Source organism: Leucoraja erinacea, chromosome 7 (assembly GCF_028641065.1).
Source record: "Leucoraja erinacea ecotype New England chromosome 7, Leri_hhj_1, whole genome shotgun sequence".
NCBI classification, from domain to species: domain Eukaryota; kingdom Metazoa; phylum Chordata; class Chondrichthyes; order Rajiformes; family Rajidae; genus Leucoraja; species Leucoraja erinaceus.
In genome coordinates, this window is record NC_073383.1 from 42,960,492 (window position 1) to 42,984,868 (window position 24,377).

At 40.0% G+C, this 24,377-nt stretch overlaps 1 protein-coding gene across 8 annotated transcripts in view; it reads right to left on the bottom strand.

Moving 5' to 3' along the window:
• nbeal1 (neurobeachin-like 1) overlaps positions 1-24,377 on the bottom strand; it is a 237,135-nt gene that overhangs the window by 115,595 nt on the left and 97,163 nt on the right. For 5 of the 8 annotated variants that reach the window (XM_055638378.1, XM_055638371.1, XM_055638373.1 and 2 more), the window contains 8 exons: positions 24,186-24,292; positions 17,350-17,430; positions 10,628-10,711; positions 10,008-10,106; positions 7,274-7,854; positions 3,109-3,241; positions 948-1,067; positions 1-52 (listed from right to left, as the gene is read on the bottom strand). The exon at positions 1-52 is cut by the window's left edge and continues 252 nt beyond it. In XM_055638378.1, coding sequence (XP_055494353.1) covers positions 1-52; positions 948-1,067; positions 3,109-3,241; positions 7,274-7,854; positions 10,008-10,106; positions 10,628-10,711; positions 17,350-17,430; positions 24,186-24,292 — 1,257 coding nt within the window. The remainder of the gene's footprint in view (positions 53-947; positions 1,068-3,108; positions 3,242-7,273; positions 7,855-10,007; positions 10,107-10,627; positions 10,712-17,349; positions 17,431-24,185; positions 24,293-24,377) is intronic. The other 3 variants (XM_055638377.1, XM_055638374.1, XM_055638376.1) reach the window with 1 other exon arrangement.

A 24,377-nucleotide genomic window follows, 5' to 3' on the forward strand; every position in this document is an offset into this window, starting at 1 on the left:
GAGGGGTGGTAGTCCTCTGTCCAGCCGATCCAATGCAACATGATGTAAAAGGCTTAAGATGGGAGGAAACATGTAACAAATTTCAGTACCGATGCAACTTGACATTATTCAGAGAAAGCACAAAGGCTTGAATTGAACTGGACAGTGACCACTTTAAGTAACAGTAAACACAATGAAAATTACAACTTTAATATTTAGGTCTGAAGATGGGTCCCGACCCGATCCATGCTCTTCACAGATATTGCCTGACCCGTTGAATTGTTCCACCACTGTATCTTTTTTCACTTAATATTTAGGTGTTTGGTTAGGTTAAAGCTTCCTTATTATATCAAAAAATCAAGCTAGCGACTAGTCATCTCTATCACTGAGACAGAGATCAAGTGTCAATAAGTGCATTGTGACCCACTATAGTGACATTTTGTAAACAAACACAGATCCTTACACGTGCAAAAAAAGAGTTTGCAGACTTGTTACTCATTTTCATTAAACTGTTTGTTTCAATATGCCAGGGAACAATCCGATTCACCTCTTCCCCATTGCAGACATTGGATTTTGTCTATAGAACTGACGCACTACATTGTTGAGAAGAATTCTGCAATCTGTATCTCTCTTTGCTTTACAATTTGGCTTGTTGTATTTCTGTATTGTGTCACCCGATATGACAGCAGGCAAAACGAAGCCTTTCACTTTACATCGACAGACATGACAATAATTAATCTAAACTCATTGCACATCCTCTTGCCCGCTTCTCCTTACTGCACACCTTGTACAGCACCCTGCTGAGTATACTCTTTAGAATGACCATGAGAAATTTCTTAAATTCTTGCTGGTCTAAACATTGAAAAGCCTCCATAAATATCATCTGAAGTATATTACAGGAAATGTATTTCCAATAGCATAAGAACAAAAAGGAAAACAGTCTATTCAATTAGATAAAATAACCTTACCTCATTCAGAATAGGAAATTTTAAGGGTGCAGAGAGTTTCTGCTGACCATTAACGTAGATGTACACCAGACTCTGACCAAAGGGACGCTTTGCTGGGAAATGTACCACAGCTATACTGTGCTGTTAACAGAGAGAAAAAAAAAAATCAGAGCTTACTATTGCAAATTCAAGTGTTGTTCCATTTGCAGCACTCCTCAACTTAAACACATGTGCTCTGGACTCTCCACCCTGTTTTTTATCGTCTACCCTATTACTAGAGTAAGAATTGGGCTGCACAATGGCACAGCGGTAGTCGCTGTCTTACAGCGCCAGGCACCCGGATTCAATCCTGATCACGGGTGCCGTCTGTACAGAGTTTATATGTTCTTCTTTTGACTGTGTAGGTTTTCTCTGGGTGCTCCAGTTTCCTCCTATGTTCCAAAGAAGTGCAGGTTGGTAGGTTAAGTGGCTTCAGTAAATTGTCCCTAGTGTGTGATTGTTGGTCTTTGTGGACTCGGTGGGCAGAAGGGTTCGTCTCAAGGCTGCATCTCTAAACTAAACTAAGGATGTCTTAGGTTTGAGTTCTACTACAGAGATATGATCCTGGCTAACAATTCAGACCTTTAAAAATATATTAATCTGTACCTCCCTCTAACTTCATGAGGGAATGCTAAAGTATTCCATGGCAAAACTCTATTCTCCCCGGTGACTTAGATAGAAACATAGAAAATAGGTGGAGTAGGCCATTCGGCCCTTCGAGCCTGCACCGCCATTCATTATGATCATGGCTGATCATCCAACTCATTATCCTGTACCTGCCTTCTCTCCATACCCCCTGATCCCTTTAGCCACAAGGGCCACATCTAACTCCCTCTTAAATATAGCCAATGAACTGGCCTCAACTACCTTCTGTGGCAGAGAATTTCACAGATTCAACACTATGTGAAAAATGTTTTTCTCATCTCGGTCCTAAAAGATTTCCCCTTATCCTTAAACTGTGACCCCTTGTTCGGGACTTCCCCAACATCGGGAACAATCTTCCTGCATCTACCTGTCCAACCCCTTAAGAATTTTGTAAGTTTCTATAAGATCCCCCCTCAATCTTCTAAATTCTAGCGAGTACAAGCCGAGTCTATCCAGTCTTTCCTCATATGAAAGTCCTGACATCCCAGGAACCTTCTCTGAACTCTATGGCAAGAATGTATTTCCTCAGATTAGGAGACCCAAACTGTACGCAATACTCCAGGTGTGGTCTCACCAAGACCCTGTACAACTGCAGTAGAACCTCCCTGCTCCTATACTCAAATCCTTTTGCTATGAATGCTAACATACCATTCGCTTTCTTCACTGCCTGCTGTACCTGCATGCCTACTTTCAATGACTGGTGTACCATGACACCCGGGTCTCGATGCATCTCCCCTTTTCCTAATCGGCCACCATTCAGATAATAGTCTACTTTCCTGTTTTTGACACCAAAGTGGATAACCTCACATTCATCCACATTATACTGCATCTGCCATACATTTGCCCACTCACCCAGCCTATCCAAGTCACCTTGCAGCCTCATAGCATCCTCCTCACAGCTAACACTGCCTCCCAGCTTCGTGTCATCCGTAAACTTGGAGATGTTGCATTCAATTCCCTTGTCCAAATCATTAATATATATTGTAAATAGCTGGGGTCCCAGCACTGAGCCTTGCGGTATCCCACTAGTCACTGCCTGCCATTGTGAAAAGGACCCGTTTACTCCTACTCTTTGCTTCCTGTCTGCCAGCCAGATCTCTATCCACATCAATACTGAACCCCCAATATCGTGTGCTTTCAGTTTGTATACTAATCTCTTATGTGGGACCTTGTCGAAAGCCTTCTGAAAGTCTTTTCATTCTTCAAGTAAACAGTTGCAATCACAATGCTATTTGTGGGACCTTGCTGTTTGCAAATCAGTTTTTCAGACCAAAACTGTTTTGAAATGTCCCAATGCTGTGCTAGGAGCATACATGTTAACAATACACAATTGCAAGATAGAGTATACAGGCTGTTATATTCCGTTGAAGCCGATTATGAATCTCAGGGGTTTGGCTGTTCATCTGAAAATGTGTATCAATTTAGTTATGGCTAGAGAACAAGAGGTCCATGTAATAAAATATTTACTAACAATAGGTATTTCAACCCTTGTTCTTACCCAAAGGGAATCACAGAAGCAGTGGTCAGGCAGCATCACGGTCATGTACTCTTTCTTTGTGCAGACAGCTACCATCAGCCCTCCCGAGGAGGTCAGAAATGCTTCAAACCCTGTCCCAATGGCTGTGAAAAAACTAGAATGCATGCACTGTTAAACATTCTTTTCCGTTTATGTGGGAAAATTCTACTTTGTGTACTTTTAATTCCAGAAAAAATAAACACGAAAATATAATTTTATACATTGTCATATATAAATTTGCAGTTTAGCAAATCAAAAATTTGAGGATTTAATTTATACTAAGATGATGCAATCCACTTAAATGTGGCTTGTGATGTATTAATACTACAGCTTCTGATAATGTTCATTATATGTTAGAATAATGATGTATCTGGCCTATAATTTCAATGCAAGACTTGAAATAGTAATATTAACAATCAATTTGTTGGATTGATGTAAAATATCTGAACCCAGTGGCAGGAGGAATGATGGTGGCAGGAGGAATGATGGTGGCAGGAGGAACGATGGTGGCAGGATATCTACTGGAACTCCACATTTTGGGTGTTGACATATTTTGAAAATCAAAAATCCATGGGTGCTGAAAATCTGTCACTTGCCCAAGCAGTTGTCCCCACGTGCCTTAAAACCACCTCCATCGTGCCGGTGCCAAAACACTCCACTGCGGCAAGCCTCAACGACTTCCGCCCAGTTGCACTTACTCCCATCATCACCAAGTGCTTCGAGAGGCTGGTCCTGGCACACCTCAAAGGCTGCCTACCTCCTACACTGGACCCCTATCAGTTCGCTTACCGCAAGAACAGGAGTATGGAGGATGCCATCTCAACGGCACTTCACTCAGCCCTCTCCCACCTCGACAGCAGAGACACCTACATAAGAATGCTGTTCATCGATTATAGCTCAACATTCAACACCATTATACCCTCAAAACTGATCACCAATCTCAGCGAACTGGGCATTGACCCTCCCTCTGCAACTGGATATTGGACTTTTTAACCAACAGACCTCAGTCTGTTAGGTTAAACAACCATACCTCTTCAACCCTCACCCTGAACACCGGCGTTCCACCGGGCTGTGTGCTGAGCCCCCTCCTCTACTCCATCTTCACCTACGACTGCACACCTGTATATGGCACTAACACCATCATCAAATATGCAGATGTTACAACGGTGAATGGCCTCATCATCAACAACGATGAGTCGGCCTATAGGGAGGAGATCCAGCTTCTAGCAGCATAGTGCGCTGACAACAACCTGGCCCTTAACTCCAAGAAGACCAAGGAGCTCATTGTAGACTTCAGAAGGTCTAGGGGCGGCACGCACACCCCCATCCATATTAGCGGGACGGAGATGGAGCGTGTCTCCAGCTTCATGTTTCTGAGGGTCAACATCTCCGATGACCTCTCCTGGACCCACAATACCTCAACTCTGGTCAAGTTGGTTCACCAGCGTCTCTTCTTCCTGAGGAAACTAAAGAAGGTCCATCTGTCTCCTCAGATTCTGGTGAACTTCTAACGCTGCACCATCGAGAGCATCCTTACCAACTGTATCACAGTATGGTATGGCAACTGCTCTGTCTCCGACCGGAAAGCACTGCAGAGGGTGGTGAAAACTGCCCAACGCATCACCGGTTCCTCACTCCCCTCCATTGAGTCTGTCCAAAGCAAGCGATGTCTGCGAAGGGCGCTCAGCATTGTCGAGGACTGCTCTCACCCCAGCCACAGTCTGTTTACCCTCCTCCCATCTGGGAGGCGCTACAGGTCTCTCCGTTGCCGGACCAACAGGTCCAGGAACAGCTTCTTCCCTGCGGCTGTTACATTACTTAACTCTGCACCTCGGTGATTGCCAGTCACCACCCCACCCCTCCCCGGATACTACTTCCCCCAGATAAATTGCACTACTACTACTACTGTATGTACGTATATATATTTATTGCTCATATTCTATGTTCGCTCTTCTGGGGAGATGCTAACTGCATCACGTTGTCTCTGTACTATACACTGCACAATGACAATAAAGTTTGAATCTGAATCTGAATCTGATTTAAGGTCATTGGAGATGATAGCTCCAAGAAACTTAAAATACTCCACAGATGTGACTGTGGTGTTGTTGATGGTGATATCCCACATGGAATGAAAACAAACCCGTAGACATATTTCAATGCTGAAATCATTGTGGTTTTTATATGGTGCTTTTAAAATGTGACTTCAAACTAGATTCACTGCCAGCACAATCAGGTGAGATTCAAGTCAGTAACCCTTAACTCTAATTCAAAATGCTTTTCCAGTCACAAACAAGTTTGAAATGATTACGAACAATCAAAGTGTGTAACAAGATATTTTTCCCTGGTTATATTATCCAATGCAGCAACTATTACAGTATTACACACATCTAATGATAGTATTTTTTGCAATGGAAACTCAAATTTCACTACACCAATTGGTGTATGTGACAATAAATGTCCTTTGATTCCATTATTCCAATTCTCATCTTTTACAACTACTCTAATTCTCCTTACATCTTTCCTTAATTCAACTTTAATTTTGCTTATATTATGGTCATCGCCTTTTTTATTTTGATCCATCATCACTTTTATCATTTAACCACCTGCTTTTATAGAACGACCCATTTTGTTTATTCACCTCACCTCAGTGCCACCACCTTTCCCGGCACCTATACTTGTTCAGAATTTGTTAGCTTTTGGCATTTTATCGTTCCAAGGAGGATTGGACGCTCAATATGAACTTTTCAAAGATGCTGACCAACAATGAGTCTTTATTTGCACATTCTGGGTGAAAGTTAATGGTGGTCATGTGTGCTTCTGAATTTAAAAAGACTCAATTCACAGAGCACCTCCAATGTTGCAATTTAATCTAATCATCCATAAATGATGCAAAACTTGAAACTAAAGCAATAAAGTAATTAGTTTAAGTGAATGCTTATGTTTATGTATGTATTGTTAGGTCTGTGTGCCATTGTATGTAACAATTGTGTCTGCACTGATGTACAGCACTTTGGTCAACATGAGTTGTTTTTAAATGTGCTATACAAATAAATTGACTGACTGACTACCACTATAGTAAAGTCTACTACTTATAACTATAAACTTTTATCACCAATCACTACATAAACTTGAAACATTTAGGCAACTTTTATTCTTGGGCATGCACGATGTTCATTTGAATAATTCATTTTCCCATCAATATAAAATGCAACAATGTCCAATATAAATTCCAGTATGTATATGAGAACAACAGGAATTTGAGTGATTTCGACAAATTCTACGACACACAAGGAACATTTCATGAAATACGGTAAAACTCAGAGAATCCGGCTCCCTCGAAACTTTGCGGCACGGAACTGCCAAATTTTCTAGACCATTGATTGTTGCTCTTATTAATAGCCCAAGAAACTTTAATTTCACTTCTTTGTTAAATGTTACACTGTAGTAAAATAATTGCTTTAATGAACCCATTGAGTTTAAAGACCACAGAAGCTGAATGCTGGTGAGTTTAAAGGGAATGGGAAATAAATCTTAATGAGTTTCTAGAATACCAAAACCTTTATAAAAAAAATAACTGCAATTGCTGAAGGCCAATGGAATTACTGAAACTAGTGAACATTAAGATGCCAGTTTTATTGCAGTAATTGAACACAACTAAATATGACCAGAAATTCTTCATTTTTCTCCCCGATTCAGATTTGTTGCAGAGAAAATCAATTCAACTGGAGGAAATAATAGTTAAGAGTCAATCCAGATCATCATCCAGTTACAGAATCAATATACTGTTAGTCTATTCCAAGCACAACAGATTGTATCATCAACTTTGGTTTGGTTTGTTGTTTTCCTGGCAGTTGGCAGTTGGCTGTCTTAGAGCAAAATTTCTCCAACTTAAATATTCTTAAAACAAAAATTATTAAAGAAAAAGAAAAATAATAAAACATTCTTTTTTTAAATGTTCTATGATTTTACTCCCAGAATGTTTGAACTTTGTTTAGGTTTGAATTTTAAATTCTGGCAAGACTGAAAAAGGGCAGATGATAATTGTTACCTGTCCCAACAGCAATTGCTGGATTAGAACTGCACAGTAAACGTTTGAGCCAATTCCATCCTGAAGGGAAAAAATGTGAATTAATCAATTGTTTCCTACCTGTACAGCTGTTTCCTCTTGCATCCTTTTCCAAACATTCCACTTGCTCCTTGCCCCTGATCAAGACACAGCCATGCATAGAAGCTGAAACCATAACCAGGCCAACGCTGAATAGTGGGCACCATAATTCCCGCCATGCTGTGGAACAGGTTAAAGTACTGTAGTGCATTATCCAAGCCCTGTTTCCGGGCTATGCCAAGTATTGCACGTGTCATCGGAACTACGCAAGGGTGGGCTTGTTTAGTGTCATCTGTTCTCAGCATCCTCAACAACTGCAAGATTTCTCCTGAGCTCAATGACTGGCTGCCTAAAGCACCCAACAGTCCGATCAGATTCTCTGCACACGCGTGGTGCAGTCTAGTGTGGAGGTTCAACGTCACAAGGATGTGGCTCACTATGCTGGCATTTACACAGAACGTGCGACTTTGACGATTGATGCAGCATATCCTCTTCAACCAATCGGAAACAAAGATTTGTAGCTCAAACGAATCCAGCTCTGGGAGCCACTGGATAAGTAGTAAAAGTGGTTGGACATTGCTGATCCCAAGCATTCCAACAGAGGTATGATCACCTTCAACAGCCTGGGGTCATAAGCAGAAAATGATACAAATTAGAGAACTAACGATGTGCAGAACTGCAAAGTCAGGGGTGAGATTTCTCCTTGAGAGATTATGTTTCATAAACTACTGTCATACGAATAACACTGGTGGCAAATCTATCACCACCAGCCTATAACATTCAAAATTAACTGGGATCTATGCAAGATTAAACAAGGCTGTATTCCAACTATCTCCTTCCCTGGTAAAAGAGAATAGAAAGTGTTATAGAAAGATAAAGCATGAAAACAGGCCCTATAAGCCCACGATTGCACCAACCGTTGACCCTATTTAGACTAATCCTATGTTAACCACATTTTTATTCTTCCTATATTCTCATCAACTCTTCCCAGATTCCACTTTGCCACTCAAAAGGTTCTCAAAAGGGATCCACATTATTCAGACGGGGCTTTTGATTGAAGGTTAAATATGATTTCCAATGTAGATCAGTGTATTTGTTCAACTGAAACCAATGAATTTAATAGCAATTGAAAATAACATCTTAAAAGAGCTCTCATATTAGAGTAAACTCAAAGGAACTAAACAATTGACATATGTATGGCAAACATTTTTTTTACATTGAAGGATTGTCATCCACTTCTGACACTATATGCTCAATGATATTTACTCTTATGCTGCAAGTAACTTCAATATACAAATCAATCTGGATACGTGGAGGAAAGGGAGATGAATGGGCAGTGGAAGTCTGGTTCAAATCCAAGTACGTTTTAGTCATAGAGTGATAGTGTGGAAGCAGGCCCTTCGGCCCTACTTGCCCACACTGGCCCGTCTACACTAGTCCCACCTGCCCACATTTGGTCCATATACCTCCAAATCTGTCCTATCCCTGTACTTGTCTAACTGTTTCTTAAATACTGGGATAGTCCCAGCCTCAACTACCTCCTCTGGCAGCTTGATCCATACATCCACCACCCTTTGTGTTTATCCCCCTCTATAAGATCACCCCTCATCCTACTGCGCTACAAGGAATAGAATACCAGCGTACTCAACCTCTCTTTTAGCTCAGACCCTCGAGTCCCGACAAAATCCTCGTAAATCTTGTTTGTACCTTTTCCAGCTTGATAACATCTTTCCTATAAGACGCTGCCCAGAACTGAACACAATACTCTAAATGCAACCTCACCAATGTCTTATACAACTGCAACATGACTTCCCAACTTCTATATTCAATACTCTGACCAATGGCCAATGTGCCAAAAGCCTTTTTGATTACCTTATCTACCTGCAACTCCACCTTCAAGGAACCATGCACTTTGCACTCCTAAATCCCTCTGCTCTACAACACTCCGCAGAGCCCTATCATTCACTTTGTAGGTCCTGCCCATGTTAGGCTTCCTAAAATGCAACATCTCACATTTCTCTGTATTAAATTCCATCAACCATTCTTCAGCCAACTTGGCCAATCGATCAAGATCCTGCTGCAATTCTTCACAACTATCTTCACTATCTGTAAAAACACCCACTTTTGTATCATCAGCAAACTTGCTAATCTTGCCGTGTATGTTCCCATCCAAATCATGTTCCCATCCAAAACAGTAACAGGCCTAGTACCGAATCCCGAGGTACACCACTAGCCACAGGCCTCCAGTCCGAGAAGCAACCTTCCACCATCACCCTCTGCTTCCTTCCATGAAACCAATTTTCTATCCATTCAACTATCTCTCCTTGGATCACATGCGATCTAACCTTCCAAAGCAGCCTAACATGCGGAACCTTGTCGAAAGCTTTGCTGGTCCATATATACAACATCTACAACTCTGCCCTCATCGACCATTTTGGTCATGTCATCAAAAAACGCAATCAGATTTGTGACACGCTGCCTCCCATGTACAAAACCATGCTGACTAACTAAGTTAGCTATAACCCATCTCATAAACTGAAATATTTGAGGATATCTTTGAGCGCAGGTATATGGGACTAGGGGAGAATATGTGTTCGGCACGGACTAGAAGGGTCGAGATGGCCTGTTTCCATGCTGTAAATTGTTATATGGTGTTATATGGTTATATAGTAATTAAATTAACAAAAATGGTCATATTGATACAATGCGAAATAAACGTTTGCACATCAGCATTAACCCAATGCAATGGCTTTAAAATTAGAGAGTGAAGCCTCACCATGTTCATTAGCTCCTTCAGCAGGTCCCGTGATGGCTGGCCCAAGGACTTCAAAACCTCATAGAATTGGATGTAACCAATACGCTCTTTGAATACTTCCTGATTTCAGAATTAAAAACAAAGCTTAATACAAGATCATCTATGTTAATAAAAAAATATACCATCTGTTTTCCGTTATTACTTAGGGTAATATTACCTACGTTATTACCAAGGGTCCTTGTATTTAGTGCCCTTTTCAGAAAACCCAGAAACATGGGGCAATAGACAGTTTGATGGTATCATGAAGTACTGCATACCTCAGATTCCCCAATCCCAGCTGTCCTTTTATAGAAGTTACATGGAGATCTAATTCCAATATAACTTTTCAGTACTATAACTATCAAAGCTCTGGCAAATGGGCAGAATTCAGAGAAGTGCAGAATCCTTCAGTGCTGCACACAACTACCATTCTCCCATCCTTGTAACCATTACAAGCAGTAAATGAAGCTTGTGGTGTCATTCCAAGATACACTAGTGCATTGATTTGGGGAAAAGAGCAAATAAATGTTCATTTCTAATTTAAGGAATTAAAATCCAAGGTTCAGTTACATATTCCTCTTCAATAATCACGATTACTGTACCTTAGCAGCTGGAGATTTGTGCATCACTGCAGTTAAAGCTTGGATTGTTGATACAGCAAGGATATCCAGTCTTCCCTGAAAGACCTAGAATATTAATTAAAATAATAAACCACAACTAGAGGAGATACTAAACAGAGGAAAGAGAAAGAATGATCATTCACTGGCTCTCCATTCTCAAACTATGGAAACAAAGGTTAGTCCCAACAACCAAGACTTGGCATCCAAATTTTCCAATCAGTAATTAACTCACTGAAGTAAACAGTTACTATTGTAAAAACATCCAATAATATTTATGTTTGAAGACATCGCTGATGAAAGGAGGTATTAAATGAAATGATTTTCATGATCCTGAATGCTAGGCTTCATTGCTGACAAAAAGAGATGTTTAATTTAACTTTCAAAAATATTTTTCAAAAAGCAAGCAGAGGCCAGCCCCAAACTATTCCAACTTTGGTGTGATCATTTTATACCAGTGAAATCATACCAGTGAAATCATTTTCCATCTGCATGCACAGAGCGGTATTGTACTAGCTAATTTAATCCCCTTTTGATAAACATCTAACATCAAACCCTACAGCAGTAAGTTTGTGGTGACATTCCTGTTTTGTCAAATCTCACCCAAGGCCACCTGCAGAAAATGAAGAGGTAATAAAAGACAGAATGCCCGACTATATAGACTAACATTCAAACCCAACATGACAGGGGCAGGTCAATGTTTTTTAAATATGGATTGACCAAAAGCAAAATGTTAGTACAGGTTGCTCAGCTAGAATGGGATTGTTGCTAAGAACCCTCAAGTTACATCATAAAAACAATTTTGTTAATGAAGGAAAAGGGATTAGGGGCGAGGGAGATTCGGATCGCAAAGTTATTTTTTCAATAGGATTTTCAAAAATAAAGGCCTTTTGAATAGTAAGCTAAAATACTTCAGGCTGGACAGTACATCGTTTAACAGTACAAGTATCCATAGAAGTGCTTGTCTATTCCAAAGACCACCTTTGGTTAAAATTATTACTGTTCTTGAGGCACTGGTGTCCAATTACTGTGGGACGGTCACATGGAAACAGGTCATCTACCCCCACTAATCTATTTAAATCAAAAACTGCTTTTTACCTTACATGTCAGTTTCCAAAGTAACTTTATAAATCGTTCGTTGATGGGCTTTACCTTGCACTCTACTTTATTTCCTTATCCTGTATCTGTACACTGTGGACAGCTCGATTGTAATCATGTATACGCTGACTGGATACCATGCAACAAAAAGCTTTTCACTGTACCTCGTTACACATGACAATAAACTAAACTAAACTCTGGTTCCCAATCAAAATCACATTATAACGGATTCAGCCCAAGTATTTTGAATGGTATTCCCTAATTCATCAATCATATTATATCAGATTCAAGCTGTACAAACATGTAGCGTAACTATCCGGTTTTTATTATTTTTTCTTTATTCTCAATATTGTTAAGCATTCTTTTTTAAATTTGGCAAAGCGACACTTACCACCACATTTGGTTGCTTTACTGTTTATCATTAAATAATAAATTGAATATGGAGGAAAAATATTTATGGTGCTAGGAGGGATGACAAGTCTTGATGTTACCCATAACAATACGAGACATATTTCCTGTAGCAAGAACAATGCGCAGCATGCAGCCACGCCCGCTCCCATTACTCACGTATAGTTGTGTTGGTCAGCTCCGCAATAAAGGCCAGTGAGGAACAAAATGCATCTCCACTGTTACTTAATTGACATTTATCTTTCTCTTTATACCAATTGGTCCAGCATGCAGCAGCTGCGGTTAAAATCAAAGGCATGCCCTCACGTGATTACAAGAGGCAACTGTCAATATGAAATCTTAATCAAGAAAACCAGTGTTCTGAAAAGTTGCACTCAGTATGGAAATGTGAAGTTTTATTGAACATTTTTTTAAATAATTCTGAAGACTGCAGAAACACAAATATAAAGAAATAAAAATGCACCAAATATATATTTGGCTCCAACAGGAACTTTATTGTTTTATATAATCATTTTGGTTCCTTTTTACAGGGGTAGTACAAAAATGTGCTCAACAGCAAGTACCTGACTTTTTTCCCCACCCATGGTGAATCTGAAATAATAATCAGTATTATGACAAGGGTGCTGAAAGTTTCAGTGACAGGGTGCATATTGAAATTTAAAATATAGTCAGCTGTGGAGTAATGATTATTAAAAGTGGCTTGTAAGGCTAAAGAACCCTCTTCATTCTGCATCACCATGACTACAAGAATGGAAAAGCTGCAGGGTTTTGTTTCTTGAGATTCAAAATGTTAGTCTGAGCCATTTATTAATTGCTCTTATGTTAGGAGTACTATTGTGAAGAGGGGAAAAATTGATGGATTTCAAAGATCATAATGCATTTGTCATCAGTTTGGCTATCACATTTTTGGTGGTAATCCTGTATTATCCAATCCAGGTTTGGTGCGAAAAGGGAGATCAATACATCACCTAAATTATTTTTTTCTTTAATAAGATTCTGTGTGAACCCCAATTACTCCCTTTCTAGGCCAGAATTGTTGTGCCATCATCACCTGCCATGAATTGCTGGTTTCAACTAGCATCTAATATAACAAACACTAACTCAGCTTTTATAGAATATGACCTAATTGAGCGAAACAAAAATCTTATTAATTTTCATTTGGTGCCATCAGTATTTGTGCAGTCCTCAGAAACATTAAAAAGCGGCCAGGCAGAACACCCAGAAACCTCAGATTGCTGTTACACCTCTTCACCAGACGAAGCCACTGTGCCAAGCAGTAACACCAACAACAAGCAACATTACATCATACATAAATGTCTGTGTACCAAACCACATACAGCCTCACTAATCACAGAAATACCCGCCCATCACCACAGTGCAAAGAAATCAAAGGGCATACCCTACAAGAGAAAAGTAAAGCAGCACTTGGAAATGCTATGCCAGTATCAAAATGCCACTATCAAAGACCTGTGTTTTTAATTTTCCAATATTAACTTGTTTTGTGTTGTTCTTTAATAATTAGGCATTAATCAGATATTACAATATATTATTGGTAAAAGGTTTCACAAGTTCACAGGTAATTGGAGTAGAATTAGGCCATTCGGCCCATCGTGTCTATTCCGCTATTCCGCTGATCACTGCCTCCTAATCCCATTTTCCTGCCTTATCCCCATAACCTTTGACAAGAACCTAATAAAGAATCTATCTCTGCCTTAGAAGTAACCACTGACAACCTCCACAGCCTTCCGTGGCAATGTGTTTCCAATTTTACTTTCATTGATGGAGGAAGGTGGTGGGGATATGAGAGCATTACGCAAAAGTGACACAATTTATCGAACACTTCAATATAGAAAAACACACTCAGGTGTTCATAGAGCTATATTTAAAAAAATAGACAAACAAACTCTGAGCCAGAGGAGGAAATATTAGGTGGGGTAAACTGAAGCTTGGACAAAAAAGTGGGTTTCAAGGAAAGCCTTTGAGGAGCTTAACAGAATGGACAGCACAGATCATTGGTTCTTAAAGGCAGAGTGAATAATATAGTGGGGAAGGGGGGAATGACATGAGAGATGTGAGAGGTACATAGTGGGCATGGGATATCTGTTTGGAGAAGACTGAAGCTGAAAAATAGTCATATATAAGCTATGATGGTAGATTTGCTTATGAGGGCAAGACATTTTAACTCAAGATGCTGTTGAACGATGACCATGTTGATCAGTTACAGCACATAAAAGTTGTGGAAATTGCAGAATGCATCAGATGCAAAGAGATGCAAGGGGGACATTAAAACAGACGGGTTTGCGGTTGGAATAAATCATAAAGCAATTATGGTTTTGCTGTGCATTCAGTAACAATGATTCCTAAATAGGCTTGAATAATAGGCTTGCAGACAGACAATTTCTCCATCCCTAATTCCCTTATTCTAGAATTAAATTTACAGTGCAAGAAGGTGACATTCTGACTCCCCAACCAAAGACAGGAACTATTTGTTAATCTTGATTCCCATCTATTGGTTCAGGGTCTCTTCAAGTGTTCAAAGTTTTTTTATAATGGCAATGAGAATTACTGCTGCTGCACTAGTCTCAGACAACCCACTACTGTCTTGGTGTGAATGAGATTGCTCAAATCTCCACTAAATCTTTCACCAGCTAAAATCAATGTCCCACAGTTATTGACCTCCACAAAAAAAAAGCACTTCCTGTTCAACTATCCAAGCCTTTCAATGGTTTATACACTTCAATTAAGTCTGCCCTCTACCACGTTTGTTCCAATAAAACAACGCTGGTCCACCAACCTCTGCACATAACGCACATAACCAAAACTGTTCAGCCCTAGCAAGATCGTCAAATCTATTGCACATTCTATCTAGTGCTATCATACTTTTCCATTATGTTGAGAATACAACTGTGCAGAGATCTCTAGCTGTGCTCTAATTAGTGCTTTATACAATTTCAGCATTTCCTCCATGCGTTTGTACTCTATTTTCGGCTGATAAAGTTAAGAATCCAATGCCATAACACTACTTTAATGAGAGCTGGAAAACAGCTTTCTTGACCCAACTTCTCTTTCCACAGATGCTTCTGAGCCTAGTGCTTCCAGTAGTTTTTTTTTAGATATTTCAACTTTTCAGCATTCATAGTAACTTTTTGACTTTCATCCTATCCTGGATTCTTATTATAGTTGTGCAGAGATTAGTAGACATGCACCCCCAAAGTTTATTTTCACATTTTACATCTAACATATAATATGCACGTCCTTGGCTTGTTTGCCCTACCCAAACACATTCTCATACTTCTCTAGTTTAAATCCTATCCTCCACAATTGTGCCCATCTACATAGGCCTTTGACAATTTCTTGCAGTCTACAACTCAGATTGATCAATCTCGTGACTAATCAGGCCAACAAGCAAATGACTATCATCAGCAAATGACTTCATTACGGCCCTTCCTTCCATTTGCACAATTAGTGACGTTTTCAGAACAGACCCCTGTGGAATTTTACTGCATAAATCCACCAGTAATGAAAGCCCCCGCCAACTGTTCTCTATACACAATCTAGTTCATTTTTAATCTAATCTTTCACTTTCTTTGGATTGCGTGCCACATTTCACAAGAAAGATTTGCCTGAATATTTTTGTTTGGTGTGGAAAAGAAAAAGTGATCTAACTTAAAATAAGAGAGGCATTTACAACTGTTGGCATATTGCTGGGGAAATACTATCAAGACACATTTGGTAGGAGATAAGACTCCACAAATTGTGAATAGGGAAAGGATGACTCATGTCTGTATTTGATAACCGGCGCACATTCTTTGTTAACGAAGACGTGATGCTATCCAACAGTGAGGCAAATCTGGTGACTAGTCTTCATGCACCTTTGCTGCTTGTACAGACATTTGGACCCCAAGTAAGGAGAAATATTTTTTTATGGAAAGCTTCTTCTAAATTTGTGCAGGACCCTGAAACAGCACCATCACGACTACAGACATATTTTGGCCTGGATTCAACCACAAAACAGTGGTCCTTCCGAACTACATCTCACAAATCCATTAGTTACATGGATATTGAGTATCCATGCAATTAACCTGTCAAACTGCATGTCTTTGGGATGTGGGAGGAAACCAGCATACCTGGAAGCAAACCACACAGACACAGGGAGAATGTGCAAACTCCACACAGATAGCACCCTTGGACAAAATTGAGCCTGGGTCTCTGGCACAGAGACGGTGGCTCGACTAAATGCACACTATGCATTTCCTGTTACCATTGATTTCCCTCTCTCTCCATCCCCTCCCCTTTCCGTTATCCCACCAGTCTTACTGTCTCAGATTACATTATATCTCTGTCCCGCCCACTCCCCTGACATCAGTCTGAAGAAGGGTCTCGACCCGAAACTTCACCCATTCCTTCTCTCCAGAGATGCTGCCTGTCCCGCTGAGTTACTTCAGCATTTTGTGTCTACCTTTGATTTAAACCAGCATCTGCAGTTCTTTTCTACACATCCTGTTACCATTATTTTGCTGACTACCTGTAGATATTTTTTGTAGTCTAACAAATAACTGATTACTTTTCCAGTAAGGAGTATTGAGTAAAGAGGAGAGAGATAAAGATGAGTCAAAGTTTCAACGGGTAGAATGTCTCTAGCTCAAAATTATTGCAGTTAAGTAAAACGTAAAAGATATGAACTTGGCATGGACCATATTTATTGCCCGCCACTAGTGGCGCGGAGGATATTGAGTCAATTTTGAGGCATGGATTGGATCCACATTGATATTGTGCCGTTTTTAATTCTCCAGCTATCCCTGAGCTCTTAATCAAGACGCAAGTTGACCACAACAAAAGTCTACACTGTTCAAGCCATTTTACAAAACCACATGAAGAGTTGTTAAGCAAAAAAAATCTCCAAAAACAAGAGATTTGCTTTAAAGGAACAAATTATTCAAATTTTCCACATACTAAGCTATTCTTCTCAAGGCAGTAAAAACCACTTGCACGCTCAGGGAAAGAACGATACAATGTCACAGTACCAAATTTATGCTATTCACAGACATCTATTTGTTGGTTCTTCTGATTAATAAAATCATTCCAGAGATTAATTGTACATGATTAATTATTGGTCATTAGATTGGCTGTTTTGAAGTAAATACTGGCATAGCTGTCCCAATGTTGGTGATTTACAGCTGAAACAAAAATTCAGTTAATACCTGGTTCACATTCATTTCTGTCAGTAATTTGTTGGCAAGATCTTTCTCACTCTTGTCTGCTGGTTTAGAACTTACAAACAGCTGTTAAATGAAGACAACATAAGCATAAAAGGCACGCAACGGGTTGAATTAATACAATTTGGGCATGGTTGTGAACATGCTTATCTAAGGGAGATCTTAGCAGTGGTTAATGTCAGCATAAAGGTTAATAAATTCAATGAACTAAATCTAAACAACTCAAATGGAAGCATTTGCCAATATTTCACTTTCCGTGAAAGGATCAATCCTAAATTATCAATCCTGTCACCTTGAATCAAAGATGTGATGTGGCTGCCCGCAACTGTAGAAATGCATACGCACCACCCAGCCACAAGGTTCGTAAAGCATCACCAATGGAGAGGTAATGAATTCCCAACACTGCACTCTCTAAGGAAAGCATTCCATTTCCCTGGCAGATCAATCTTACCAGCTTTGTTTAGTATGCTGTCATAAATGAGTACATTTTTGCATTCCATTATGTTCTTTTGTTCCAAAAAAATGTATAAATACTATCAAATCTCAGGTGATAAAACCACAGCAGTGAACATTAAATAGGTGGAGCAAAGGCCATGGAGCAAACAAAAGCAAAATAACTTGAAGCACCACTGAAATGTTATCCAATAAACCATATTATAAACCACTCGTACAAAGGAGAGCTAAATACATTGTTTCTTTAATTCACGTACCGTAGCATACACAACGGAGCTCCAGGTCCTTCCAATAATCATTATGCATATTATATATGCTTGCAAATGTTTGCAAGTACATTAAACCAAAGCACTTCATGCACCCGTTCATAAACAATCAAATTCTTGTGCATACACCTATTTGTATATGAAGAATAGCCATCTGCATTAGAAAGGGTCTGGTAATCATAAATTAATATTAATATACTTAGGAAATAACATAGGAATTTAAATATGGATCTTTGCCAATGCAGTAATAAGCAATCACTTCTCACACTGGGAGGCTAGAGATCTTCCATTGGTTCATTTTGATTTGTGCTCCCATGTTCCACTGTTACACGACATGAAATGATTTTTCACATGTATTCTTTTTAATCTATTCTGTCGCCTGTAAATAATCCCCATCTCTTTCATTTTAAGAATTTTCATTTATGAAATAATATTTCAGCAGCTTACTCAAGCATTCCTAATCCTGACCCCATAGTGGCCAAAGTCTTCCTGGCATACTGCAAACCAGGACAAAGTTACAAAGATGAACATTGGCAAAAGTTACAAAGTAAGAGACTTTGCAGTAATTCCTGAGATCCAGCCACCTCTCATTTTACATGGGGGTTACATTCTTGAAATGCAGTGCTTATCTCAAAAATATTTAAACATTTTTACTATAAGAATGTATGTAAATGGCACAGGTTAGGGGAAAAGCCATAATTGTCTACATCACACGATAAAAAGTTAATTTATGACTGCCATTATTCTTTTACCCTACTCATTAATAAAGAAAAAATAGCCAAGAAAGACAAAATAGTAAAGACATTTTAAATAAATATTGTTTTTGATATTTGCTAGCAGGGAGGCTGCTGGGCCAAAGATGGGGGGGGGGGGGGGGGGGCTGCTGGGTGGGGGGGGGGGGGGGGGGGGGGGGGGGCATTTCATTTGAAATCAGAAAAGCACAAAGCAAAGATGGTGTGGACGAAAACTAAGAAAGCAATAAGCTGCAGCTCGCTGAACACCATCACTGTTGTACTATGCAGCACCGCACATAACTACACTGCCAGACATAAATTTGAGCGTGTTTTTCAAATATGCAAGCACGTAAATTTAAAAAGGACATTATTACAAAAACGTACAACTAAAACACATGTAAAATGTGAGGTGGCTGTACTATAAAATATTGCAAAGGTTTACAATACCGCTATATGATGTGATAGAATCAAAAAAGGCATTGAATCTTTCATTTGCTGATAAAATGGGTAAAGGCCACTATTTTTCTCAATTGCTTCATAATTAATACTAAAGATAATGATTCTGCAGTTACCAGAACTTAATTTTAAATGCCCTCTTTGTGTTTAAATAATAAAATAATGAATTTCACCAGTGAAAAGATGAAAAAAGAACCTCACATCAATGACATTTGTAGGTCTCACATTCTTAAATGAATTATAGCAACTTGTCACAATTGAAATTCTAGCAAATGTCTTTGTTTTTCTTATACGTCATTATTTCAAGGTTTAAACTTGTGCGAAAGAGATTAAACCACAGAATTCCATGCAAGTTTGTTAATGAGCAGGTTATTATTCGGTTTATTGCTGTGCAGGCAATTCATTGAAGCCTTGTCGTTTTCATGAAGATCTGCAACTCTGTATAATGTTTCATTGCCTCACTGTACAAATAACAATGCAGTAAGCCCTCGCTATAATTGACCTTGCGGTGGAAGACGGTGTCTGTTATTACTGATTGTCCGTTATAACTGAACAAGGGGGCTAATGTGCACCGCACTATTGTCATTAAACATACACTGCACAATAAATAGCAAAGGACACAAAAAACACAATTCCTTTGGATGGCATAATGGCAACACGGTAGAGTTGCTATTTTACAGCACTAAAGACCACAAAGAGTTCGATCCTGACCACTGGCGCTCCCTGCGGCAGCGTGGGTTTCCTCCTGCGTTGCAGAGATGTCCAGATTTGTGATTTGGTTGGATTCTCTGGCTTGTGCGGGTTACTGGTGGAACCGCTGCTTCGCGGCACCGAGGGCCCAGGTTCAATCTTGGCCTCAGATCCCCCCTGTGGCCGCATTGGGTTTCCTCCTGGTGCTCCGGTACACTGCCTCTATCCTATACATTGTAGTGCATGGGGTGGAGCTGGTGTGCTGGGGGGTGAGTGCAAAAGGTCACACGGGGCATCTGAGGTAAGAATCAGGCCTGGGTCTGTGGCGCTGTGGGGCGTCGGCTTTGCCGGAGGCTTGCGTAGTTCATGGAGACCAGTTGAGACCCACGTTGTCCCAGTGTCTTATGCCCCTGTCCCACTTAGGAAACCTGAACGAAAACCTCTGGAGACTTTGTGCCCCACCCAAGGTTTCCATGCGGTTTCCGGAGGTTGCAGGTGGTTGCCGGAGGTTGCAGGTAGGGAGACTGACAAAAACGTCTTTGCAATATGGGAGGAAAGATAAAATCACTGCAGTAGTTCTATCCCATACACTGAATTGTCCCGAGTGTGTTAGATAGAACTAGAGTACTGGTGATCGCTGGTCAGCGCGGACTCTGTGTTTCCATGTTGTGTCTCCAAACTAAACTAAGCTAAATCGTTTCAAAAACATAATTCGATCCATCCATCTCGTGATCATTTCATGAAACAACGAACTCTGACTACAGCAGTTTTGGTCTGCTATAACCAAAATCAGATACAAAGGTCTGTTAAAATGAGGGTTTACTGTAAACTATTATTTATTTATGACTTCTCAACAAGAGGGAGATCAATAAACATCACCATCCCTAGATCTTTTCCATTACAATAACTATATTGTCTCGTGAAAGGGTTAGATGGGAGATAGCAAAAAGATAAAGAAAGGAAATTAAGAAAATTCAAAAGGAAAAGTAAGGGAAGCACATGGGCTGTGTAATTGACAGTCCAGGAGTGCAGGTGAGTCGGGGCAGCCAAAAGATGCGGTGGCGCAAGAGTGCAGAGGTGGTGTTGGAGCACAGAGGGGCTAAGAGACGACAAAGAGGTACACAAACAGCGAAAGGGAGAGAAAAGACGAGGAGGAAAGGAAAGCGCAAAAATCGCAAAAGGAAAGAATGAGTGCACACCAGAAAGGGAAAAGGGGGAAGGAAAATCTGCTCAATTTCTTTCACTTATGTGAGAGGTGTATAATTTTAAATGGCAAGTAACTTGCTATTATTTTGCAACATTATTTTACAATTTCATGGAAAATGTAAAAGCCCTTAATTTGTTGGAACTTTTACACAAACAGATTGAATGCTAACGGGACCATGCTGAAGTACCATTGAACTATTGAAGACCTAGATATGGATAACCCCAGGAGCTGCAGCAAGGCAGTATAATCACCAGCAAGGCGACTAAGGCAATAGTGTAAATACATTTCAGTTCAAATTAAATAGCACAATGAGCATAAGGTTTTGAGCTAGAATCTAACTGACCAGTGTGTTGCACATAATAGGTTACCAATATGACCATCCACAATGTTAAAATCTTATAAATGAACGCCCAAGGGAGATGTGATCTACACATGCCTGCAACCCACAGGAGTGCAAATTCATTATGGCAAAGTAGCAGGAAATTCTAACCCCAGACGTTAGCTGGCCAATTAAAAGCTCCAAAGTTCCCCTTCCAAGTTCCAAACAGACCATTATTTAACATTTTAGATAGCGAATGTCACCCCTTTCCTGATTTTAATTTTGCTCGTATCATTGACAAAATAGAGGATCTAGTGGGAGAGAGGAACTGAAGGGAATCCACATTAGTCAGGAAATGGTGTTAGGTAAATTGTTGGGACTGAAGGCAGATAAATCTCCAGGGCATGATGGTCTGGATGCAAGGAGGTGGACGCATTGGTGATCGTTTTCCAATGTTCTCTCAACTCTGGATCTGTTCCTGTGGACTGGAGAGTAGCCAATGTAACTCCACTTTTTAAAAAAGGAGAGAGAAAACAGGGAATTATAGACCAGTTAGCCTTGCATCAGTAGTGGGGAAGATGCTTAAGTCGATTGTTAAAAGATGTTATAGCAATGCATTTGGAAAGCAGTGACAGGATCGGTCAAAGTCAGCATGAATTTATGGAGGAGATATCATGCTTAACTAATCTTCTGGAATTTTCTGAGGATGTAACAAGTAGAATGGATAAGGGCGAGCCAGTGGATGTGGTATATCTGGACTTTCAAAAAGCCTTTGACAACGCCTCGCACAATAGATTAGTGCGCAAAATTAGAGCACATGGTATTGGGGGTAGGGTATTAGAGTATTGACATGGATAGAGAACTGGTTGGCAGACAAGAAGCAAAGAGTAAAAATTAACGGGTCCTTTTCAGAATGGCAGGCAGTGACTAGTGGGATGCCGCAAGGCTCAGTGCTGGGACCCCAGTTATTTGCAATAGATATTAATGATTTACACAAGGGAATTAAATGTGACATCTCAAGTTTGCGGATGACACAAAGCTGGGTGGCAGTGCGAGCTGCGATGAGGATGCTATGAGGCTGCAGGGTGACTTGGATAGCTTGGGCGAGTGGATGCAGTATAATGTGGAGAAATTAGGTTATCCACTTCGGTGGCAAGAACAGGAAGGCAGATTATCTGAATGGTGTCAGATTAGGAAAAGGGGAGGTGCAACGAGCCCTGGGTGTGCTTGTACATTAGTCCCTGAAAGTAAGCACGTAGGTACGTCAGGCAGTGAAGAAAGTTAATGGCATGTTGGCCTTCATTGCGAGATAATTTGAGTTTAGAAGCAAGGAGGTCCTACTGCAGTTGTACAGGGCCCTGGTGAGACCACACTTGGAGCATTGTGTGCAATTTTGGTCTCCTAATTGGAGGAAGGACATTATTGCTATTGAGGGAGTGCAGCGTAGGTTCACCAGGTTATTTCCTGGGATGGCGGGACTGACATATGATGAAAGAATGGGTCAACTGGGCTTGTATTCACTGAAATTTAGAAGGATGAGAGGAAATCTTACAGAAACATTAAATTCTTAAAGGATTGGACAGGTTAGATGCACGAAAAATGTTCCCGATGTTGGGGGAGTCCAGAACCAGGGGTCACAGTTTAAGACTTAAGAATTTAGGACTGAGATGAGGAAAAACTTCACCCAGAGAGTTGTGAATCTGTGGAATTCTCTGCTACAGAAGGCAGTGGAGGCCAATTCACTGGATGTTTTCAAGAGAGTTAGATTTAGCTCTAAGGGCTAAAGGAATCAAGGGATATGGCGAAAAAGCAGGAAAGGGATACTGATTTTAGATGATCAGCCATGATCATATTGAATGGCGGTGCTGGCTCGAAAGGCCGAATGGCCTACTTCTGCAACTATGTTTCTATAGTCTCCAAACACATCAGCAGTAAAATTAAAAATACACCCCTAACAAGTAGGTTTGGAGCAAGTCGCCAGTTGTTTGAAATTGACATTTCTATGGTTAAAATACAAATACTGTCTAATACATTAGCCCACTGAAGTGCAGAGTCAACTTTCTCAAAGCTGATAATGCAGTTACCTCTGCCTCAAGTCACAAACCTAGATCTTTAATGTTTGCTTTTATTTAGTTACATCATAACCATCATGGACATCTCTCAGGTGTCTCTGCTGAAGTGCAGCCTATTCCCATTTGACTATTAAACTAATTTTGCTTTTGTACAATACCATACCCAAGGATAACGAATATCATTTCAGTCACATCTAATTACGGGATTCTTGGTGAAAAATTCATTCTGACCATTTAACGATGGCATTATCCAGACTAAAAAAGATCTGTTTAGCCTGCACTCTAATAAGAGAGAGATAGACCATCCACATGGGAATGGAGAAATTTATCTTTTATCGTTGCATGAACCTTAGTAGCTTATTATTAGCAAAATTTGTAAAGGCCTCTGTACAGCAAAAGGGAAAAGGCACTCATTTTAAAACTTTTATAATATAATAGCTGCCTGAATTCAAAGTGAAATCTAATCTCCAGAGTTATAACCAGAACATTTCTATGAGAGGACAAATTCCTCTAATTTCTGATTTCCACAGACAATAGTATGAGCCCATATAAAACACTGAAGAGTAACAGCTGCATTAACCAAGTCAAACCAAATAAGCACTCTGATATCAAATGGGATTCTACCTTGCTGTTCTGTAACAATCGAGTGAGATGTTCAAAGCAGTTGCTATTCAGGAAGATTGCCTGAAGGACAGGTCTGTCAGAGCAATTTAACATCTCTGGAATAGTGCCTGCGGAGAGAAAATTCAACAATTCATTGTTCATTACATAGAGATTCAATGAAAGGTTGGCTTTACAGTCCTTGTTATTCCTTTT